General features: G+C 39.6%; 1 protein-coding gene across 1 annotated transcript; it reads right to left on the bottom strand.

Annotated features, from left to right (window-relative positions):
• Nucleotides 1-2847: 2847 nt before the first annotated feature.
• Nucleotides 2848-21811, bottom strand: SELENOF (selenoprotein F). The gene is made up of 5 exons (XM_031614748.2): nt 21459-21811; nt 19778-19945; nt 12787-12850; nt 5672-5721; nt 2848-3698 (listed from the first exon to the last, which is right to left on the bottom strand). The coding sequence occupies exons 1-5, from the start codon at nt 21525-21527 to the stop codon at nt 3567-3569; spliced, it is 483 nt and encodes a 160-aa protein (XP_031470608.1). The 5' UTR covers nt 21528-21811; the 3' UTR covers nt 2848-3566.
• Between the last annotated feature and the right edge of the window lie 275 nt (nt 21812-22086).

The following is a 22086-nucleotide window of genomic DNA, read 5'->3' as shown; positions in this document are numbered from 1 at the left end:
AACTCTACAACTTAGTATTTGATGGATCCTTCTCAGGTATACTTGACAAATTTCCAAGTCCGCTTCCTTTGTCAGTTTGTCAAAGCATCTGTAGCAAATAAAATGTTGTGCTTTGTCCAAAACTTCCTTACAATTACTGGAAGAACAATCAAATGATCCTTGTTGCTTCACATGCACTCCTGAAACTATCTGAAGTTAGATAAAGCCTGTTTGCCTTAATGGACAGAAAGAGGAGTGCTGATTAATCTCTAAAAATCCAGCCTCCCTGCTATTGAAGCACAGTGACAGTAAAGGTTTTGCTGTTGTTTTTGGTCTGATCTCCCTGGCTGGAGAGAAAGAACAGTACATTTACTTGGCTTCAAGTAAAGGAAAAGGTTGCATTTTCAAAAGGGGCTCAGGCTTCTGACCCCTTATGTCTTTGTGGGGTTAGCTATTCTTTCTGTGTGATGAAACAGTAAAACAAAGATTGAGTTGAATATTTCTTTGCTTTCCATGATTTTAATTGTGGAAGTTTCTTAGAACTGAAACCAGTTTGTCTGCTGCTCAGGTTTGCATTGCAGAACCTATAATGAAGCTACAGAAAGTAGGTATCTGCCAGGAAACCCTTTCAAGTAGTTTGCATCCTAAGCTTCGAATTCATCTATGTAACCATATCTGTATACAAAATGGAATGTAGAACATGTTTTTACTTTTTCTTCTTTAAACAATGCTATCTCCTATAAGATAGTTACCTTACTTCCTTCTAAAAAGATGGGAGTGGTAGATGGGTACTTCATATTTCGATTTATGCATGCATGCTTGTAGCTTTTGTTCTTCCTTTTATTAATTCTCTCAAGATTTTGCACAATAAGAGCATTATGTAAGACTAAATCATTCTCACATAATTCTCAGTGAATGCCTTTCATGAAGTACTGGGTGCCTATCATAAGTAAAATGAATCACTTCCTTTTTAAATGGAAGCATTAAACCTAACATTTTATGTAGTTAATTGCCACAAGCCAAAATAACCTTTTGAGCTCTCTGAATTTTCACAGCTGCTAACTGGAGGAAACAACCCACACTGATAAAACAGAAACTTCAGAATTTCTAAGAAATTATTCCTCACTCCAGCTTCCTCTTTTAGCATGAAGCCCAGCTCATTTTTGCTAGAATATCAGTACTTCTCTGTAGAGGAAAAACTGACTATCATCTAAAGTACAGAATTATGAAGAATAAAGCAAGGACAGTATAAATGTAAAGATGACCCTTCAAAAGCACAGAGAGCAGTTAACAGCTCAAGAAATATACGTGACTACACTGTTGCTAGAAGCTAGCAGACTGAGTAGGTGCAAGGCTGCACAGCTCAGTAATAGCACTGCAAAGAGCTCACTCTGTATTTTCCAATAGACAGGGAAATTCAGGGATGTATGCTGTGCATGCTTCTAAGTTAAGAGAGTAAACCTGCATTACAAGGCAAGGTTAATACGTGAAATAAGAATCAGCAAAAAGACAATAGGATCAAAACTGAGAGATCCCCCATTGGAAATACGGGAGAGACAGTGCAGGGAAAGGTAACAGGCTGTGGAAACAGCTGGGGCTGCAGGCATGAAACCCAGGTATGCTAGAGGAGAATCTTTTTGGTCTGTCACGTTCTTCCACTGTAGGGTGGTTACTGTCTGCTGTAAAAGTGAGGTCCTTGCTTCAAGCAAGACACGCAAGAGCAGGAGAGAAGGGCCTGGTGCTGGAGGAAGCTTGTGTGCAAACAGCAGGCTGGCAGGAAGACATGGAAAGAAAGAAGATGGTGGGTGAAAATCAGAAACTCACTGGGCAGTTGTGGTAAGGAGGAGGAGATAGGAAATACTGAGAGAGAAGCAGAGAGAAATATTTGCTAAATATCAAATTAAATGAACAGTCCTTTTGGTGAGTGGTAGAGAGGATCTGGCAAGGACACAGCTAAAGTATTCTGTTGAAAATAGAACAGTAAATCATCAGTGCAGGAACAAAAATCCATTTTTGGCAAATGTAGGAACAAGAAGTGTGGGGTATAGTCAATATTTTAAAAGACCAGTGGATGGCAGCATATTTTTGCTGTGATTGTCACGCCATATGTTCTGGTTGCAGCTCATATGCTGACTTGAGCATCACATGTCAGACACAACATGGATTTATTCTTGGGACAAGTTAGTACCAGCTACAAAGATTTGTGCTTTTTTTTTTTGTGTGTGTGTGTAGAGCTTGCATTTGGTTTGGCAGAGACAGCAATAACCACTCTTGCAGCTGTCCCATGCTGAATCATTTGGGAGACTGGCAATGTGTTTCACTCCTGTCCTTATAATAAATAGGAGTGGAACATAAAAGAAAGAGGATAAGATGATATAATGACTAAGCAGTACCCACCTTCTAAAAGTTTATAGGAATGTTTCAGAGAACAAAAACTCAGAAAGCCAGGCCTACAGAATCACCCTAAGAGCATCTAATTCTATTGCTTTAGTGTGAATTCAGTCTCTAGATTATTATTCTGGATCTGCTATGAAGCTGATAATTTCTTCCACAAGTTTTGGGGTGTAAACTGTAAAGACAATAATCTCTTGAGATATAAAGTTATATATGAAAAATAAAATTCGGTACCGATTCAGGCTATAGTGTAACACCCATTCATCCAAAAACTGGTGAGCATGAAGTCGTTAAAGCACAGATGTATTTTTGGTAATTAAGCTTAAAAAAAAAAAAAAAGCATTCTTCTTGCTTGTTGTATTTATTCATTCTTAGTGGAGGGGAAAATCCTGATGAGTCATAAGAGATTTGTCTGTCCATATTTTCCTGTGCACGTAAATTTCAAATGAAAAAGAAAAACATACATTTTAAAAGAACAGTTTATAAATTTATTTGATAGAGAGAATTCCAATAAATTTGTGAAAATTATAGGTCTTGAAAATCTTTTCCTTCTATTTCATGTTCTCTGAAGCAAAACACTTGATGCAAAGCACATCTGACATCTGACTAGCACATACCTCAGAGGTTTTCTATGCAGTCTTCACTAAAGTGTGCTTACCAAATGTATTGCAGCACTAGAACATGAGTTCCTCCATCAGCTTCAAAACCCGTGAACTACATAGTCATGGTAAACAATGCTTCTAAAAAAGAGATATTGCAAATACAAAAAAAGAAGAGGGTATTAGCAGTCAAGGTTCTCTGGGAGATGTTACATTGCTTTTGGTTGTGAAATGTTTATAAAGAGCAGCACACAAGAGCATGGTAACCATTTCAATTATCTGAAGCTCTTAAATTTAAAGGGTGTTTGTTTAAAAAAAAAAAAAAGTCCAATTATAACAAAATGATATTTGCACAACAAAGTTGGAAACAAAGCATTTTGTTAGTGATAAATGCACTAAGAACTGAAAGCTCTTTTGTTTGTCAATTTGTCAGATGTGTTCAGAAGCTTCCCCTTCCAATTACAAGCTGTTTAGTGCAGCACAACAGGTATTTAAAAATTAACATAGAAACTGGAATGTTTTTTCAACTGTAGCACATTTCATCTGAGATGATTACCATGAAAAAACCTGAAAAGGGAACACAAAAGCAATGACTTAAAGACGCTCTAATTTTTCACTTAGGAACTCTTCCACGCTGTCTGTATTCCACTTGAGGATGCTCAGTTCTTCTGCAATGTTCCCACTGTCGTCCAGCAGCTTCAGTACAGGGTCAGAACCACGCACATACTGTGGAAAGAAACAAGCCAGTTCCCTTGGGCTAGAAAATGTGTTCTCCATTTTAAATCGTTTCTCAATTTATTTACATCAGTCAAAGAGGTCAAATCAAGAAGAGAAATAAGCTCAAAGATTAACACCATGAAGTACGAATCAGAGTGCTTAAATCAGAGTGCTAAATGAAACTGGAGTATTTGAGAAAATGTAGGCAAGACAACTTATGCTATGAAACCCATCTAAGCTTAGGAAAAATCAAAAGAACCCCTACTTAAGGTTGGTTGTTCCTGGTAATGCTTACTTAATGCTATAAGTATTTCATTGCCATGTGTTTTGTTCTGCATTTACGAATGTTATTGATAGAATGTTTACCAACAATATATTCTATTTTTCTTGAAGAAAATGTCTATATAAATCAGATAAAGCTTATGAGATCCTTTTGCTTGTTCTCTCCTATGTTACTTTTGCCTCCTCTGTCCAAACTTAAAGGAATAGATGCAAAGGAAGAGCAAAGAAGAGGGGAGACATCCAGATTAAAGCTGTAGTGACAGAGATACTGCAGGCTGTACATCCCCTGGCAGCAGTAGATACAGTGCACGGGCAGGGACAGAGAGCCATAAGGCTTGCACAGAAAGAAGGTATTCTACTTTAATTGTTGTAAGCTCCTCAAGTTTGATTTTTGAGTTGATCCTTCTCATATAGTCAATGGACCTTTTTTTAACAACTTCAGAATTGTCTGGTCAAACAGTGCAAAAGTATAGCATCAATTTTTGATGTAATTATTTTCTTGCCTACTACTGTGCTCTATTTGTGCCTACTATGTTTTGCAGGTAGTGCTGGTAATGCTTCTGAAAACTGAGTGACTCCTAAAATACGTAATGCAAATAAGAGCTTTTAGCAGTACTATAAGGATGTAGCCATGTAAGGTTACAGAAAAATTTTTACTAGGGGTATTTTACTTTACCCTATCACAGAGCTAACCTAGTTTGCTTCAGTTAATGAAGCTAGCAGCATCTCTAATTGGTTTTCCCAAAGTCTTGTAAAATAAATACCAGATTCATTTGTACATTTTTTTCCCAACAATGTTTTATACCAGTTGTAGTATAGACTGCTATAATGTTCAGTATAGCTACAAAGTTTAAATAAAAATGAAACATTCAGATATACAAGAGAGAATGCTTTTGAAAGAGGACACGTATGAATACATGAGACAGACAGAGGAAACCTGCTTTAGATGGAATCTGCTGCTGAGAAGACAAATTGCTTATTTCAGCCGTGCATGGCTATGAAGTGACTCCAGATGGTGCCATTTGGTGAATAGAGATGTGAGCACAAAGATGTGAGAATCGAGATGTATATCTGTGAAGTACATTGAATTTGAAAGCAAAGAATTGCTTGTGCTTAAGGCAGTGTGGCTTATGCAGCTTTGCCTATATGCAAGTCATAGGAAACACCATTCAGCGTATGCAGTTCTTTAATGCTGGATGTTTGAAGGCTAACAGAATCAAAACAGACTGAGGAAGATCTGAGGAAGGAGAAATATCCAAGAATTTCTGAATGTATGGAAATGGCAGCTGCATTAGAAAATGAAGAACAGATTGAGAATGGCAGAAGAAGCTCAAGTAAACACAAGATATCCACAGAATCAGGTCAGAATGCAAGCATTCCTCACATTCTTTAAACATCTGCTTTTACTTAAAGGTTTCAGTATACTTTTTATTGGATGTAAACAAAATAACAAACAACTCCTTGGGCCCCAATAACAACAAAGATCCGGTAGCACTGCTTAGCAATAACCCAATTGGCATTAGTTGCAGAAACTTGGAAAGATTTATACTGGCAATGAAAGTACATCTTCTCCTGAAGGATTATTTCATCAGCAAATAAGGATGCTCCATGAAAGGGATGTTTCCACCAGGTTTAATTCTTCTTAACATATGCTTCCCCCGACCCCAAGAAAACACAAAAACCCTTTGGTTATTACTTACCTTGATTTGCAGTCCCCTGAATAGCTTAGGCTTATCACTCCTGACAAAAGCTACAATATGGAGAAAAAAAGAAGAGAATCAAACTTTCCCTTGGAAAAAGGCTTTAGAAATTAATAGCAGAATTTTCAATATCTTCACAAAAGCATTAGTACTAAACAGTATGCCTAAGGAAAACTATTTTTACCGGTGTTCCAAACAAGCTTGGATTTTCCTTGGATGGTAGTGCAACTGTGTGAGTCAGCTCATCTGCATGGACAACTGATAGTCCTCAGCAGAGCCACGCATACACGGCTGTATGTGCAGATGTGAAGGAAGTTGTTAGGGCAGTAAAGCTCTGTCTGGAGATGAGCTCTGTGTGGGAGGATACATGTGAAACAAATGCCCTCGGCACACTGCACAGAAGTGGGAGCAGTGTTGGTGAAAGGGCACTGAGGAAACTGTGGGTAGAGGTGTTATTCTTGCACACAAGACAAACAATTTTGTCTTACAGAGCTTTCCAAGGTTATGTGCTGAAAACCAGCATAGAAACAAGAGGAGGAAACAAGAAGAGAAGTTGGTATCTCCTCTTTACTTGAAACTCCTAAAGGCAAGCAGTCAGCTTCACCACGGGCTCTGTGACCTGACATGCATCTCCACAGAGAGATCAGCTGCTAATGGACAGATTCTTCACCTGAAGTGTCGTCACACAAACGAGAGTGCTAACAGCCACACGGACCCTGTATCCCTACAGCACTCCATCCTTGTGTTAATGTGAACATTAAAAAGAATATTGACAGCATGCCTTATTTTGGGACAAAATGTCAGCATAATCCACTACTTCCAAACACTTTAGCTTAATGAATATATGAGTTGCAAAAGTATTTTAAATTTATTTAGAAAATAGCTTAGTCTTCATTTCCCATTACACTCAGGTTGCACTAAAGGTTGAATTTAGTATCTATAGTGACATTAAGTGGATTCAGGCAGCTCTTGTGGTATGCCAGCAGTCTCCCCAAGGATGAACACTGTCAGCATGGATTGACTCTCACGGAGGTGCTGGCTGCATGTTAAAGCTGCCTTTTCAAGGTTAGACAACAATGCATCTCTTGCGAATTGCAGTGCATCCAGCTGGTGCATGAAGATGAGCAGCAACCTCAGGACTAACGCCTCGTGCTGGCTCACAAAATGTAGTGCTTTCCTCAATAATTGTAAAGATGTCCTCTGACATCTTTATACCTTTCTCCCTATTACTGAAGGCGGTTACCTTAACATTTCCTCAATACATATATACAGAGCGACATTTATTTTCTCCAGTCTTCTACTGTGCTCCTGGTACAGAACAAAATCAAATGCTCTGCTGGCTGTACCAATCACTGTGCAGCATAAACAAGTTAAGAACAGAATGGCATAGTAAGCTGCTAGACAGACTGGTACCTGAAGAAGAAGAAAGCTTCCTTCTCTTCTTTCTGGAGAACTTTAATGTCACATTGCAAGCTGTACTCACAGAACAATTTCAAACAGCACTAAACCACCAGTACTTGCTCACACATTGGAGTTCAGCTCTGATATAAATTCACACCGAGGCCATTTTCAGACACTGTTTTCCTATGCCCTCATGAGCTGTTAGTTGTCTGGGCTCTGCTAGCAAGATACAAAAAGTGGTGATGTTTCTCAAGTACACAACGAACTGAACTATTACATGGGGATTTTTCCCTGCAAATTGAAAAATTTGTAGCTGAAATCACTGTGTAGGACTTAATATAAAAAGGAGGTTTTAGGAAACAGTCAGTATATGGAGTCAATTTAATTGCAAAACTTAGAGTAGCAGTAAGATGGCATAGTAAAATGGAGTCTCAAACAGATCTGGACTGTGGAACTCAATTCTTTAAGAACAGCTTTTAGGGGTTAGCTCAGGCTGCAGCACTTTCAGCCTTCAGCAGGTCCACACCTGGCTGAGTGACAGAGAAAAGCTCACTTGGACATGAGTGGCTGCTCACTGGCTGCAGTGTTGGAGCAAACAAGCTCATAAAATGTGGATGGAATTAGGTGAAAGAAGAAAGTATTCTTTAGGTTGTGTTACATTTTGTCACTTTAAAAGTAGCTATTATGCCTTTGTATTGATGTCAAATGTCTAAATCTTCTGAAAGCTGAAGCACTACAGACCTTTCTTTCCTGAAATTTTAGACAGCTGGAACAAAATCATTTTTTGTCAGTGGCACATTTATTTCTAACGCTCATCATAGTGACTTTCTGTATTGGTCACCTGAGTTTCTATGATGCAACTAATAATATATACATTATAATTTCTACATTCTCAATTTTGAAAGCTAAATTAAGAAACTAATATATTGAGATGTGTTAAAAATACAGATTATCCTGTCAAACCCCACTTTTCCACAAAATCAGGCTCTTAGGTTGAAAACACGGTCTTAGAATAGAATTGATGGGGTCAGAAGTGAGCTGCAGCTCGGGCAAACATTTTGTGACATGCAGCTGCCAGCTGATCCTGAGATACAGTGCACATGGTCCCCCTTTTGCACAACCCCAACTCCTGCTAAGGCTATTTGCACACATTTACACCACTGTTTAATAGTCTGATGCTTAATATTAAAATCCTGGATTTCTTCCAATTTTCCTCCGCCCACAGCAGCTTCAGAAATTACACACTGCAGAGAAAAAGTATTTAATACAGTTCATTCATGGGTGAGTGAGAAAGGCATTTTCCACTTTGATTTCTGCAGGATGAACTCTGAACTTGGTGTCATGACACTATTTTTGGTGAATTAAACACCAGACTAGAAGTCAGAGCTGTTCTACTGCCTGCCTTGTGACTGTCCTGTCACATAATGTTAAGAAAATCACTTCACCTTATGCTGTTACAAAACACAAGCAATACCAAAGCATATGCCTTCTGTTTGAAGGCAACCCTGAGGTGAGGCTGCACAGCAGACCTGACTGCCATTCCGATCAACTACAGCAAAAGGTCAGATTGTGGAGCAGAAGACAGCCTACTGGTTTCTCTGAGGCAATCTGCTGAATGCACGAAAGGGAGGAAAGGATCAGATGTGTACAGACATTACAAAGCCTGTTGAGTGCCAAGCTGTTACTCAGACAGGTCACACCTAGTGTCAAACAGTGCTTTAAAGGACCTAGGAGCAGCCTCTGCGTACATACAACACAGAAACCTACTGCTATTGTCCCTTTGTTTCGACAGAGCTTTAAAATGAATCCGTTGGAAGTAAGGCCTAGAATCCTAAACAGAGATTACTAAAGAACTGGAGAATCACTCTCATCCAAACTACAAGTCTATGTATTTGCTGGCAGATGCTTGTGCTATTTTCTCTGAAGCAGAACATACTGGAGGAAATCCCTCTGACCCCATATGGTCATGACTTCACATTGCATCATAGTAAGCTGCAGATCACTATGTTTGGCTTAAGTCCTTCGTAAAAAGAATCGACTAACTACTTTTAAGATGTTAAGGGCATGATCCAGATTACGAAGGCAATCTACATTCAGAAATACTTGTTTTATTTAGTTTCCTGCTTTAGGAGAAAAGATCTCCTGCTTGATCTGGAACTGGAAAAACACAAAATGTTAAGCTAATCTATTAATACTTGAATGAGAGTCAATATACACAACAGTAGAATCTCACACTTATCTTCAAACAACTATGCACACAGACAAGTATTTTCAACCTTGTCCATCTCCGCACACATCAGAAGGAATGTAACAACCTCGGATCAGAAAGGGCTGGAGGAAATGAAAAAAACTTACTGCCCTATTACATCAGTTCCAAATTTCATTCCAGAATAACACAACAGAAGTCCTAACTAGCTATTATCTTCAGCATCATGTCAGCAATAAATTTTTACTGCACATTTTTTCCTCTTGGTAAGCTATAGCATGTCATCTAGCAAGAATCTGATGTGAATAAGTACCTCCCAGTAATGCAAAAGTCCACTTGTTCAAACTTTCAATCCTTGTGCTACTTAAACTGTGCTATCTGTTTTGATTTATTCCACTGCTTACCACTGTAACACTATGAGCACCTTTCTAACCATGTGTGTCCATATGGATTCATCCACATTTTGAAACTCTACATGCTCTTCTCGGTTGATGCTATTTTTCTAGTCTCCAGAACCTTTAAGCTATTAAACTCTTAACACTGCATACAGATAAACAACTTTGCATACAGCTAAAGTACACTAAAGATACTGGTCACACACTAAAAAGCAGCAGCATACTTTTTTGATGAAGATGACCATCCCTCCTACCCATAATTGTTACACCAAAGAGGTCTATCATTTGATCAGGGCAAAAAATTGTCAGTGCTCCAAGAGCAACATCAGAAGGGAACACTTCTATCACTAAGGAGGAATGCTGCAAAATTAGTAACAAGAATGATTTGCTCCTAGAAAAATATTTCAAGTCTTTCTGTGATGCATTGAAATGGGTCACATACTAAAATACTAGCAATAGGAAGCAGAAAAGACTTAACATTTTATTGAATCATGATTCTGCATGAAACTCTGTGCAGCTCTGAGTGCAGTAGATACACCTGATTCTTACAGTTCAGAAGTAAGAAACACTAAACATATACAAAAAGTGTTACAGAGAATAACTGATCTCTTATTATCACACATGGGGTGTGTAACACGAGAGCAATAATGATAGAAATGTGCCTCCATCTGAACGATTTATTTAGTTTGCATGTTTGTATATAATCTATTTACAAAAGATTTTATGATGGAATGATGGATGTTTCTCATTAGAATACCCTACTTTGCTTAGCAAGAATTTTACTGACTTCTGTGCAAAAATCTAAGATTTAATATCATTCTAACTTTCAAATTTCTGTCACCAGTACTTAAGAACTACAGATGACGATAACCAGGAAATAAGTGATCTTTCCTAGAAGTACAGCCCACTAACAAACTACATTCTACTATCTGTAAGAATCCCTTCACAGCTGCAGAACCTGAGCAATACAGCAGAGTGCTTACTGACTCCCTGAAGCCAGAGGATCTAATGCAGTTGCATGTTGCGTGAGTTCAAGGATGAAGGACTTTCTGTAACATCTGCTGGGAGCACATTCATTGTGTAACTACAAGTCACACAGTGTAAGGTCAGAATTATTCTCCTGATGAACAAAAAGAATGCCAAGATGTGAAAGAGACATTCAGTGAAAAAAGCCAGCCTAATTCAGTTCTGCTAAACACAGTGAAAAGAACATAGGAGTGCAGACATTGTGATCTTGTATCTCATCATGAACAGAGCAGGGCTGCCACTGAAAAGTCAACTTCAAACAAATACATTAGATTAGTTGCCAACCTACCCAATTTTGTTTTCTACCTCAGAGCCTTAGTTTTATGTCAGTCAAAAACTGTTTCATTGTCTGTGCCAGCTGGTATAAGAAGATCTTATTTCATCTAAGAATTTTGTCACTTATACTTTCAGTGTCCCACTTTGGTGGAATGATAAATATTTAAAAGCTGTTTTATAAGGAGCAATTTCAAAACATACATGTTAAAGGAATGATTTTTACAGCATAGCATTTATAATGCAGCATTTTCTTCTTATGGAAAACTGAGCCGGAAATAGTATCTCAGCACTGAACATACTACAGAGGTTTACAGGAATGTAAGGTGTTACCTGACACTTATCATGAAAAGCTTTATTTGAGAAAGATAACAGGTGTCCTTGGCCACACTCACAAAAGCATTCAGCAGGCTCTGATGGCATTACAAAGAATAATGCTAGCTAAAATATTACATTCTACTGCTTTTTAAATTTTTCCCATTATGCTTTTAAATTTTATCTTATCTTCCTTTTGCAATAAGCCTAGCAGCAAATCTGATTGCGAGACACAGATTGAGTAGCAGCAGAAACTGGTGAGCAAAAAAAAAAAAAAAAGGTCTGTTCATCCCTCCTTTCTTTGCACCATCCCAAAAAGAAAAACTGCTTTAGATAAACAAGGATGGAAAGGCAAATTGTTAGCATTTGTAAGTTTTTCCTTTGTACTGAAAGCTTTTTGGGGATGTATTACAGTGCACATAGAGCAGTTGGAAATATTTTTAAGTTTGCTGAGTTTGAAAGGACACGGGGATAACATGGTTGCCTCTACTAATACAAGTTTCCTCAGAACCCTAAGTTGCACAAGCAATATAATTAGTTTTTGTTTTGGTGTTTTAAACAGCAGGAAAGAATCTTTCCTCAAGCCTTGTGGTCAATTAATGGAACTGTGTGCAGGTAAAAGTGGGAGGAGGGGAGTCCAAAACAGCATAGCTGCAGCCTGGTTTTAAATCCTTTTATTTCTTGTTCTTTGGAGCACCTTCAATTAAGATGATGCTAATACTGGCTATGCTAGATGGGAGATGCACTTTTTGTGCATTTTTATTTCTAAAGCTGTATTAGTCCTTTTCCATGTCCAAGTGATGTTAAGCACAGTATTAGGAACTTCATTACTGAAAAAGAGCACTGCAATCTCATTGTATGGTAACTGTTGAGTCACAGCTGAACCACTGATTGATCACCTGGGGAGAAGACCAGTCAGCCCTGGAGCACAGGTGAAGGCAATTCAGTTGTGTGACTGGAAGGGGTGGAGCCTGGCTGCACCTCTCTTAGACACCATTTAAGGGCTGACTGCCACTGAGGGAGATTGGAGGTTCTTTTCTTGTGGAGTCCTTCCTGCAAGCATAGATCTTCAGAGATGGGTGAGCACCTTTCCTTTTGTAATGTCCAATCTTTCCAATTGTAATATCATTCTATCTGTGCCAGTCTTTCTAATTATAACACTTGGAAGTTCTATTCCTAAAAAATTCCATGTTGAAATTTCTCACAGATGTTTTTCCTACAGCTTTCTCCCACCACACACTGATAATGCTCATTTTCCTTCTACTCTACTTTGTTCACTTTAGCTGACTGTCAAAGCAACTAAACTGCAGCATCTGTGGAAGGAAAGCAGTTCCGTAAGCACACTATATAATTTCATCTATCAATTAATGGAGTCTCAGGTCAGTGCAACTTTTCTAATATAATATATGAAACTTATGGCTACTTGTAATAGCACTTTAAAAGCACATTTTGCTGCAGCAGTATTTTGTATTTTAAAGAACAGTAGTGGCTTTACTTACCCTGGACTTGAGGGAACCTTCCCAATTTTCATCCACATACCTCTAGGACAGCTCCTGCATAAAGCTGCAACAACATACAGAAGCTGTTAATAAAAGCATAAACTACTTTTTGCTTATGGCATGTAATCTACTGATCTGAAATCAATATCAATTCATTAGATTTGATACTGAAATACTTCATCTATTTGTCTTGAGAACAAAGTGAGGTTGGGCTAACCTCAATGTTTGCACTTAAACATCAGTCATCTTAGCTACCTATGCAAGGTACCCAGATTCACTGCCCTTAAAACAAAGTGTAAGTTCATTTCAGTTCTATAAAAGGTAGCATCTCAATAAAAAAAAAATATTGCTCTTGTATAAGGTCACATTTTAAAATCTTGTCTGGCAACATGCACCTGGCTCTGAAGTATGGTGAATCTTGAATACAAGGTAGCAGCAGATTTTTCCTGCTACCAAAATAGAGCTTTCTACTGTAAAGCTTGGCACTTTCATCTCAGAAATAGCTGTCAATGCTGTTTATCAAATCACATCCTTCTAGCTGTGGAACTCTTAGAGAGAAGCTGACAGAATAAGCTTCAGTTAAACAGTCTTACTTCAATTCTATAAACAGTGAATACTTCTGCTCCTGTTTTCTGATAGCAATGTTTTCATAACAAATGTGAAAGTCCAGACAGAAAAACATAACAGTGCTGACATAAAATTAATGTTTGACTTAACCTGTGGAGACGTGTAATTAAAAATACGCTTTCACTTTGAAATTTAATAAGTGCTAACCCTCAAAAAAGAAGTGAAAACCAGACACAACGTGACAGAAAGCTCCAAGTGAGACAACTTTATTAAAATTTCATCCCCCATCCACACTGGCAGTCTGGGTGGCTGGGGAATGCATCTGCAGTTCAGAATATGACTCTTCTGATTTCCTGTTCCATTCAGTACTGGTGTAAATGCCATGGATCAGAACATATGAAATACTCTATACTCATCTGCAAGGAAATTACAGCTTCTTGCCTGACCTGAGCAAATCAGTAATCATTGCTTCCACAGGAAATGGAACTAAAAATACTACACTGCAATATATGTAGAAGAGCCTCTCAGAAACTTGCTTAACTACATATAAGATTTTTCAACTAAATGTTAGATTTAAGACAAAAACACAATTTGAATGTTAAAACCCTGAGCTATAAAATAATACTTGAGAGATTAAAAATACAATTTTTAAGCTTTTTTCTTCCCCAAAGTAAAATATTTAAAAGGCACAGATAAAAATCTCAGATACTAGCTTGCATAATTAAATTTCTCTGGATTGAAATCATGAAAATTTTAAGATGGACTTACGTACACTGAATAGTGAGATTTTTAAACTTAACCTGTGCCTCCAGTCATTATCTTTTTAAGAGCATTCCAACAGTAATTATATTGGCAATCCTGCATTCAAATATTACTTTGCATGCTCGTTAATGCACTGAGCGTTTCTCCTGTTTCTATATGCTGAATTACTTGCGTTTTTCTGTCAAGAATTAGTATAAAGAAATAGAGGGGTAATAGCCTTTTTCCATCTGTTCACCAATTATGTTCTTTATGGGCACGAAGAAGTAAGCACAGCAAATTTAGGACAATGGTAACATGAACATTTTTTAGTTCTCTTTTCTGCAAATAATTCTTCCAGTCTATTTTTTTCCTTTCAAATAAGGATTCCTATGGAAGCAAGATCACTGTGAGGATCTAAAATGTAAGACATCACGTGATTACAGAATACTCCTGCTTTGTAACTCCTAGCCAGTAACTGACAGAAATGAAGTTTTAGCAAAGAAAACAGCACAATCACTCATGCTTAAAAATATTTTGAGCTTCTATCGCTGCTGTAACTGAAGCCCAACTGTGCTACCTCAAAAAAAGTTCAGATTCATGCTGGGACAAGCAGCTGCTCTCTAGATGGCTAGACAAAAAAAATCAATTGACTTCATTTGTAACTCGAACAAAGGTGTCTTTTGCAAGAAAGGCAGGTTTATTTGCATCACTTTGGCCACAACAAGAGAATACTTGTGAACATCTTCTGCTCCTACCATTCCATTATGTCCAGAGCAGATTGCTCTGAACTTTTTTGATTGCTTTCTCATGAAGGCATAGACTGTGTTCAAATATGACTAAGAATGACGTGAACACTCAGAATGGAGGCATACAAACATGACGAGTCAGTTCATCACACAATGCTTAACTTACAAGCTAGTTCACTTCATAATAATGCTTTGCTTGTTTTAGCATTCATGAAAGTGAGCATAGTACTGCAAGCAATGAAATAAAGGCTCTAAGCTATTACTGGTGTCCATTTAGTTATGATTTCCAGGCTGACTCATGTCTGCATCCATATAAATAAATGCTTTTTAAAAACCTGCTAACTGTATGCTTTCTAAGGCTCTTGAGACAAAGACTGCGCTTTTTCCTTGTCCTTTACAAAGCTACAACTTGGGTTACATCTTGTTCATTCATCATCATCATATGGTGCTACAGCAGTAGTGACAAAAAAGAAAGTTCTTTTAAAATACATTAAACTATCCCCCATTTTTAGCATATGGATTTACTCTCATTACTGACTAAGCCTGAACCTGCATACTTTATAAAGTGACACTCAACTTGATTTGTATGAGTTTTACAATCAGCTAAAATTTACAGTACCATCATGTCTTAAAACATGCAATGTGATGGGTTGTTAATATAAAGGCATGTATGAGTAAAGAGCTGCCTGACAGAATCTAGAACTAGATACTGCAGGAATACTAAATATAGTGTTCCTGAACTGTCAAAATTATCAATTCACTTTTTTTTTTAATAGAAAACTTGACTCATTGAAATAAATACACAACAACATATAAAATGTTTTATTTTCTGTAAGGGAGAGAACTGGAAACTCTACTCTTTCACTAAAGACAGAAGATGGACAAGAATCTGTGGGTTAGGAGAGCAGCAGCTAGAAAACCTCACTGTCAGGAACAGAATGAATTGATGTTCTGAAATGCAGAAAGCCAGCAAAACCATTGCTACCACACAGATCATTCTAAAATGAAGTCACTGGTAAATTTAGCTACAAAGAAACCGTTCTCTTTCACGTTATGTGAAGGGAGATGCCCAACTGTAAGAGTCTGGAAACAAAGAATCAAATAGCCAAAAAAAAAAAAAAAAAAGTGTTACTTGAATTAGTGTATTTCCAGCAGAATCTAAGCAGTCATTTATTTGCAAGGAAAGCAATTCTAACTGAAATTCCAAAACAAAAAAACAACCACGGGATCATGGGTGTTTGAACGCTGATTTAAGTTGCTGAGAAAGATCACAGAATCTTTATCCTTGGACATCTTCAGAATTTAACCAGAAAAGGCTCTGAACTCTGCTTTGGGTTGGAAATTCTTCTGTTATGTACGCACATATTATCAGAGCTGTGTGTTATCGTTCTGGAGATTGGAGAATTAGGAAATGTATTACCTAAGGCTATGTCAGTGTTGGTACCAATCCAGCTCCTTGTTGCACTATCGCATCATCGTTCTTGTGCTTTCAAACCAAGGACCTGAAACCCCCCAGACAACAATTCTTCCCAGTGGGTAAGGTTTTAGCTCTGTTCTTTGCAATGGTTTGGTGCAAGGACAAGTGAACAGGAAATGTGACACGGGGGTGTGAAGGAGAAAATGTAGAAGTCAGGCACCTAGCAGCTAGGTAACTTTGGACCTCTGTGGTCTGTAGTGGGAGCAGAACGGCAAGTGGAATAGAGGATAAACATTGCAGAAGAAGGACTCCTGTGTACAAGCTCATACTTGAACCAAGCGAGCACTTGTACGTAAGCAAAAAAATTGGATAGAAAGTTAACAGATTTCAAGCTCTGGTCTTGAAATATGCTGTCTGATTAGCTCTGCCATCTAGCCATCTATTTGCCTCCAGAAGTATAAACTCTAAATATCTCCTCTTCTCTGGAATCTCTGCTTTCATTAGAGCAGAAAGAATCTCTGGAGATAGAAAACACTAAGAATGGAGCTCATCAACTATTTACTTGACTTTGTGCATTTAATTAATTTGGAAACTACACTTTTTGAAGTTGTTCCAACAAACATAGAGTCAGTCATTTCATCCAGATGTATACTCAAATGAAGGAGGTCAAACTTAATTAATTAAACATTCCACTTGCCAGCACAGATGAACATACACAATTTTAACTCACATTTAGCAAATTCACATTTATTGTTTTTCTAACCTTCTTTCTCACTTCAGAATAGAAAGAAGTCTCTCACAGGTAAGGCTTGTCCTGCTACAGACAGATCAGTGCCTTTTATCTTAGTTTGTCTCAAGAGATGAACCTTCAGTGACTTTGACCCAAACAAAACATAAGTTTTTCTATCTTAGGCATAATAATCCATTTTAAATTTCAGTGATGTATATTGTTACATCTAGTACAAGTTGGGCAAAAAATACTATTGTTTCTCGTTATCTTAGCAATGCAGAGGCCAGACAGTCCAAAAAAATTATTAAATCATGTTTTGACAGCTTATTATATTTTGACAATCCTGAATACATGCACAAGGAAGATAAAAATGTCTATATTTCAGACCCCTTTGCTGAAATCTGTACAGGGGGGCAATTACCCATCTCTGAGGAACTTTGAAAGAATGCATATGGACTCTTTGTATCAATACGTTTACCTCGTTTTACAGAAGGCTTATGCACTAGAAACAACGTTGCATGTAGGTAGTAGACACCTAAGATGTTACCTGTAAGAGTTTGCCATATATGCCATACATTTTAATACCTCAAATTTCCTGGTCAAGTTTTGCTTACAGCAGGTGTTATCTAATTCAGCAAACCGCAGAGTGTTACACCATTAGAAATACTTGACAATAGACATTTCAAATGCTGTAGAACAACACATCTTTGTGTGCAAAATATATTTCAAAGCTGCATTTAGAAGTATTCGTGAGGGCTGTTGCAATCCCACATAGCACAACTATGATGATTAATGGATGGCTGATTTCATCACACAGTTAATTCCTAACATTGACTGGAATTTTGACACACATATATTGCTGAGATAAGCCTAAGATTATAATATACAATTAATGGAGTACACTTATAGCTATGCTTGAAATGATCACATGGCATAAGTGAAAGCTGCAGATGGAGTGCAGCTATTTTCGGCTACTGTGAAATATGGACAATCTCTCCTGCTACTACAATTTCACGCACAGTTAGCTTCACCTCCATTTCATCCTTCTACGTTTTACACACCAGCAGTACTCAGTGTCTGACAGACTGAGGCTTAAAACTTGCAGCTGTCTAAAGCAATACAGTTTAAGCTAGCTTCTGAATGAGTCTGCAGCTGGATACAAAATCTTTTGTAGAGGAGAAAATAATCGAAAGAATTTTTTTTCATTTTACCTACAGTAAAATTATGAAGTAATGAAAATATTTCATTGGACAGATGGCAGCGGAAGAGTGAGATACATACTGGGTAACCAGAGCACCTCACAGCTATTTTCCACCACGTCAACTCACAGAATATTGGATCAATAACAAGATGAGAATTAATAAATATCTTTCAAGGATATGAAAGAGCTGAGTTCCACAAACATACCACATGTGGGTTTGCAGTGACGTTACTCAGCACAAAGTATTTTTAGGATTGGGCATATTTCACAGATAGTTTTCAAAAATTATTAATGATAGAAAAAATCCCAGATTTCTCATTCTCCTCACATACTTTTAAGGAGAATTAACTGCAAATCCTGAAGTCTGTGCTGGAATTCTAATAGCATGCATGGTGTCTTGCGATAGCAATACCTACTCACATGATAAAAAAGCTAGGCTGCGTACTGCAGGCATGCTTGAAAAAGAAAAAAAAAAAAGAAAAAAAAAAAGAAAGATTAAAGATTTTTCTCTTCTGAGGATGTTCAATTGTTTAAGTGATTGCACTACAAAACCCTGAGCACCACCACTATGAAACTCGGCAACAGATGAGGCCAGCAGGCAAGCAAGTCAGGTATCTTACATGTAGATGCAGGTTTTTAGAGTAAGATTAAAAAATTCATTCAAGCAAAAGGATAGGGAAAAACACTTCTAAGATTTTAAAAATCTGTTCACTCCCAACTATCAAACAGTCAGTAGAACAAAGATTTAAGAGTAATGTTGTAAGCTCAGATACAGACGCCTATTATAAGTGGCATTATGTTAGACCACGAGTCAATTCAAAATGTGATGACTCTGAATACAATCTGTTAAGATATTAACATTCATGCTAAAAACTCCCAGCACTAATTTTCTGCTGGCTAGTCTGCAGGGGGATTTACTTGGCACAAATTTCAGAAATTCAGCAAATATGAACAACAGATTTCCAAACAGCGGCTGTGCGTGAACATAATAATATCAGAAATTCCACACTCTGAAACAGCATTCAAAAGAATATTAGGAATGATGCTATAATTTAGCACTCAACCATATAATCATGATGGTAGAACAATCCAATATTTCTATTCAGCAGCAAATTACTCATGTTTGCTACAAAACCCTAGCAAAAAATGAAACCGAGCAACCTAATGCAAATAGATGAGAAAAAAAAACAAACTTCTATTGAACAATCTCCAGGTTCCTATGCACATACAAAAAATTCGGGCTCACTGCAAAGGAATGTCAAACAACCTTGAGACTCCTTCCAGCTCTGTGCTTTCTGTTCTATGCTGAGCGTGACTAAATGGAAAAGGCTGCATATATTTTTAATGTAAAGCCCTAATCACAGAATGGCACCTGCTCAGTCTTACACAAAAAGCACGATCATCTACAAGATGAAATCTAGGCCTGATTCAGGATAATCAGAAAAAAAATATCTATTGATTTAAATTCTGTTCTTGTTTGATCCAAATTTATTAATGCAAAAATGTTTATGACACAATGTAATTGACACCTATGAGTAAATTACAAAAAAATTAAGACAAATTTCTTCCCACTCATCTTTAAAACCCACCTTTCTGCTTTCCAGCTGAGCTTCTTCTTGGCAGCACTGCCTACAGAATGGATCCAACTGATTCAGATTGAACTGTCCAAGAAGGTTGCAAGAGCTGCAGAGCAAGTTACTGGAAAAGCCAAGTTCCCTGCAAGCTTCTGATGACAGCTGTGCTCCATATACGTTTATCTGTAAATCAATACGTTACATTTTAGTATTAAATTAGTTGTTTTAATAAGAAAACTTTTAAATGCTTTGACTATCAGAAGAATTACATATTTTGCTAACAGTTTGTTATAACAACAGTCTGCTCATGAGTGCAAATCACGACCTTATTTTGAGTAGTCTTAAAGCTAATAGTAAATTCTAGACATCATTGACAATGTGTATGTTTTAAGGTATCATATACCTTATCATATACTTTCATATACGCTTCTACCACTCCAGTGTCTCTCTAGAGTCTGCTCCAAAGAAAGAACAACAAAAAAACAGATGTAATGAATCAGCTGCAGCTCTCATGAGACAATTCCAATAAACATCCTGATACTGGAAGCAGACTTGGAAAATAAGTCTTACAGCCGAGCTTGGGAATGATGAATTGGATCAAACTGCTGAACAGTGTATACAAGAAGGATTGTGATTTCATTTCTTTTTTGCTTTGGAAAAATCACGTGCTAGTGCAAGTGTAGATAAAAACCCTGCAGCTGCTTAACATCAGCAGCTCAGTTGGCTCCTGGGCAGAACACCTATTCTGCTTTTAGTGAGCAGATAACACAGTGTTGCCATCTCTGCACTGAAATGATATCATTTGTTCTTTGTTCTTTTCTGCTGTCTCCTTCCCACTGCCCTGCAGAAGGACTGATCGGTCCCTGGTTTACACAGCTTGCAGCCTTTCCTTCCAGCTGCACGTGGGGAAAGCGAGGGAGGACATAACGAAAGGATATCCTCTCCCCAGGTGCTTCTCAGATGGGGTGAAAAGATCTTGGGTCAAAAAGTAGAAAACAACCAACCAACCAAAGAACAGGAAAAGGTAAGAGAGCGAACTCCAATAAAAGGGCCTACAGCAGCTCTGCGTTCAGAGAAGCCCCAGCTGAACACCAGCACGTTGCAACGGTGACAGCAGAGCAGCCAACACGTTGTTCTGGGCCAGCAGATGATGACAGGAGAACCACGTTTCTCATTCGCATAAGACCATCTCTCCTTGCTATTTCTCCTCCAGTTTTAGCGCCCTGACTATTGCACTACTCCAGAATAAGGCTAACTCTACCAGAAGCGCTGGCGTTTGGGCGAGACCCGCGGGCCCCGCGGGAGGCGGCATCCCGTCGCAAGCCGAGCCGCACCTCGGCTCTGCGTTCTCCCGTACACTTAACATATAAAAGCGATCGCAGCACCGTTACAAACCGCCTCAGGAAGGACCGAACGGCGACAAAACCTCGGACTGGGCTTCCGGCCCGCTCCCGGCTTTCGCCGCCCGGAACCGGTTGCCGGGCTCTCGCTCAGCGGCACCGCCCGCCGCCCCGGGGCCCGCACGTCAGGGCAGCCCGCAAACTCCGTTCCCGCGGAGCGCAGGAGCCCCGCGCGGCGCCCCGAGGCCGGGCAGGGCCGCTCCGCCTCCCTCCTCGGGACGCGTTTCCCTCCCGCCCGGCCCGATCCCCGCTCCTCGCACGGAAGCGCTGCCGCGCTCAGCCCCGACCCCGCTCACCGCGGGCAGCCCCAGCAGCAGGCACAGCCAGCAGCGCCCCAGGGCCGCCAACTCGGCGATCGCCGCCATCTTGGACCCGGGCTGCCGGCAGCGCGGCGGGCGGGCCGAGCGGGGACCTCGGGCTCTGCGGCGCCCGGCGCTGCCTGGTGCGGGGCGGCGGGCCGGATCGCAGACGGCCGGCGAGAACGGCCAGCGCGGGACGTCTGCGGGGAGTCCGCAGCGACGGCAACTTTAGCTGCTCAGTACTGTGCTCTACAGGGGGCTAGCGGAGGAGATTCCTCCCGGCCCCGGTCCGGCACTCGCTACGCGGCCCCGGGGCAGGACCCTCCCCCGCTCCGGAAAGCCGCAGCCAACCGGCACGCAGGCCCCCGGCGCCGGCGATTGACAGCCCCGCCGAGCAATAGCGCTGCGCTTCTCCCGAGCGCCGCGTCGCGGGCGCCGAATGCGAGCCGGGCGGGCGGGCGGGGCTCCGGGAGGCACCGCCCCATGGCGGCGGGGCGCAGGGGGGCGGGGCGACGGCCGGGCCCGACACGGGCGCGGAGGGGGAGGGTCCGCGGCGGGCGGGCGGGGCGTCGGTCGAGCGCGGCCAATCCGGCGTCGGGAGGGGCGGGGCGGAGGCGGCTCCGCC

This window comes from Phasianus colchicus, chromosome 9 (assembly GCF_987193195.1).
Source record: "Phasianus colchicus chromosome 9, bPhaCol1.hap1.1, whole genome shotgun sequence".
Lineage (NCBI taxonomy): Eukaryota > Metazoa > Chordata > Aves > Galliformes > Phasianidae > Phasianus > Phasianus colchicus.
The sequence above is the reverse complement of the archived record's forward strand: the minus strand, read 5'-3'. Positions and strand labels throughout refer to the sequence as shown.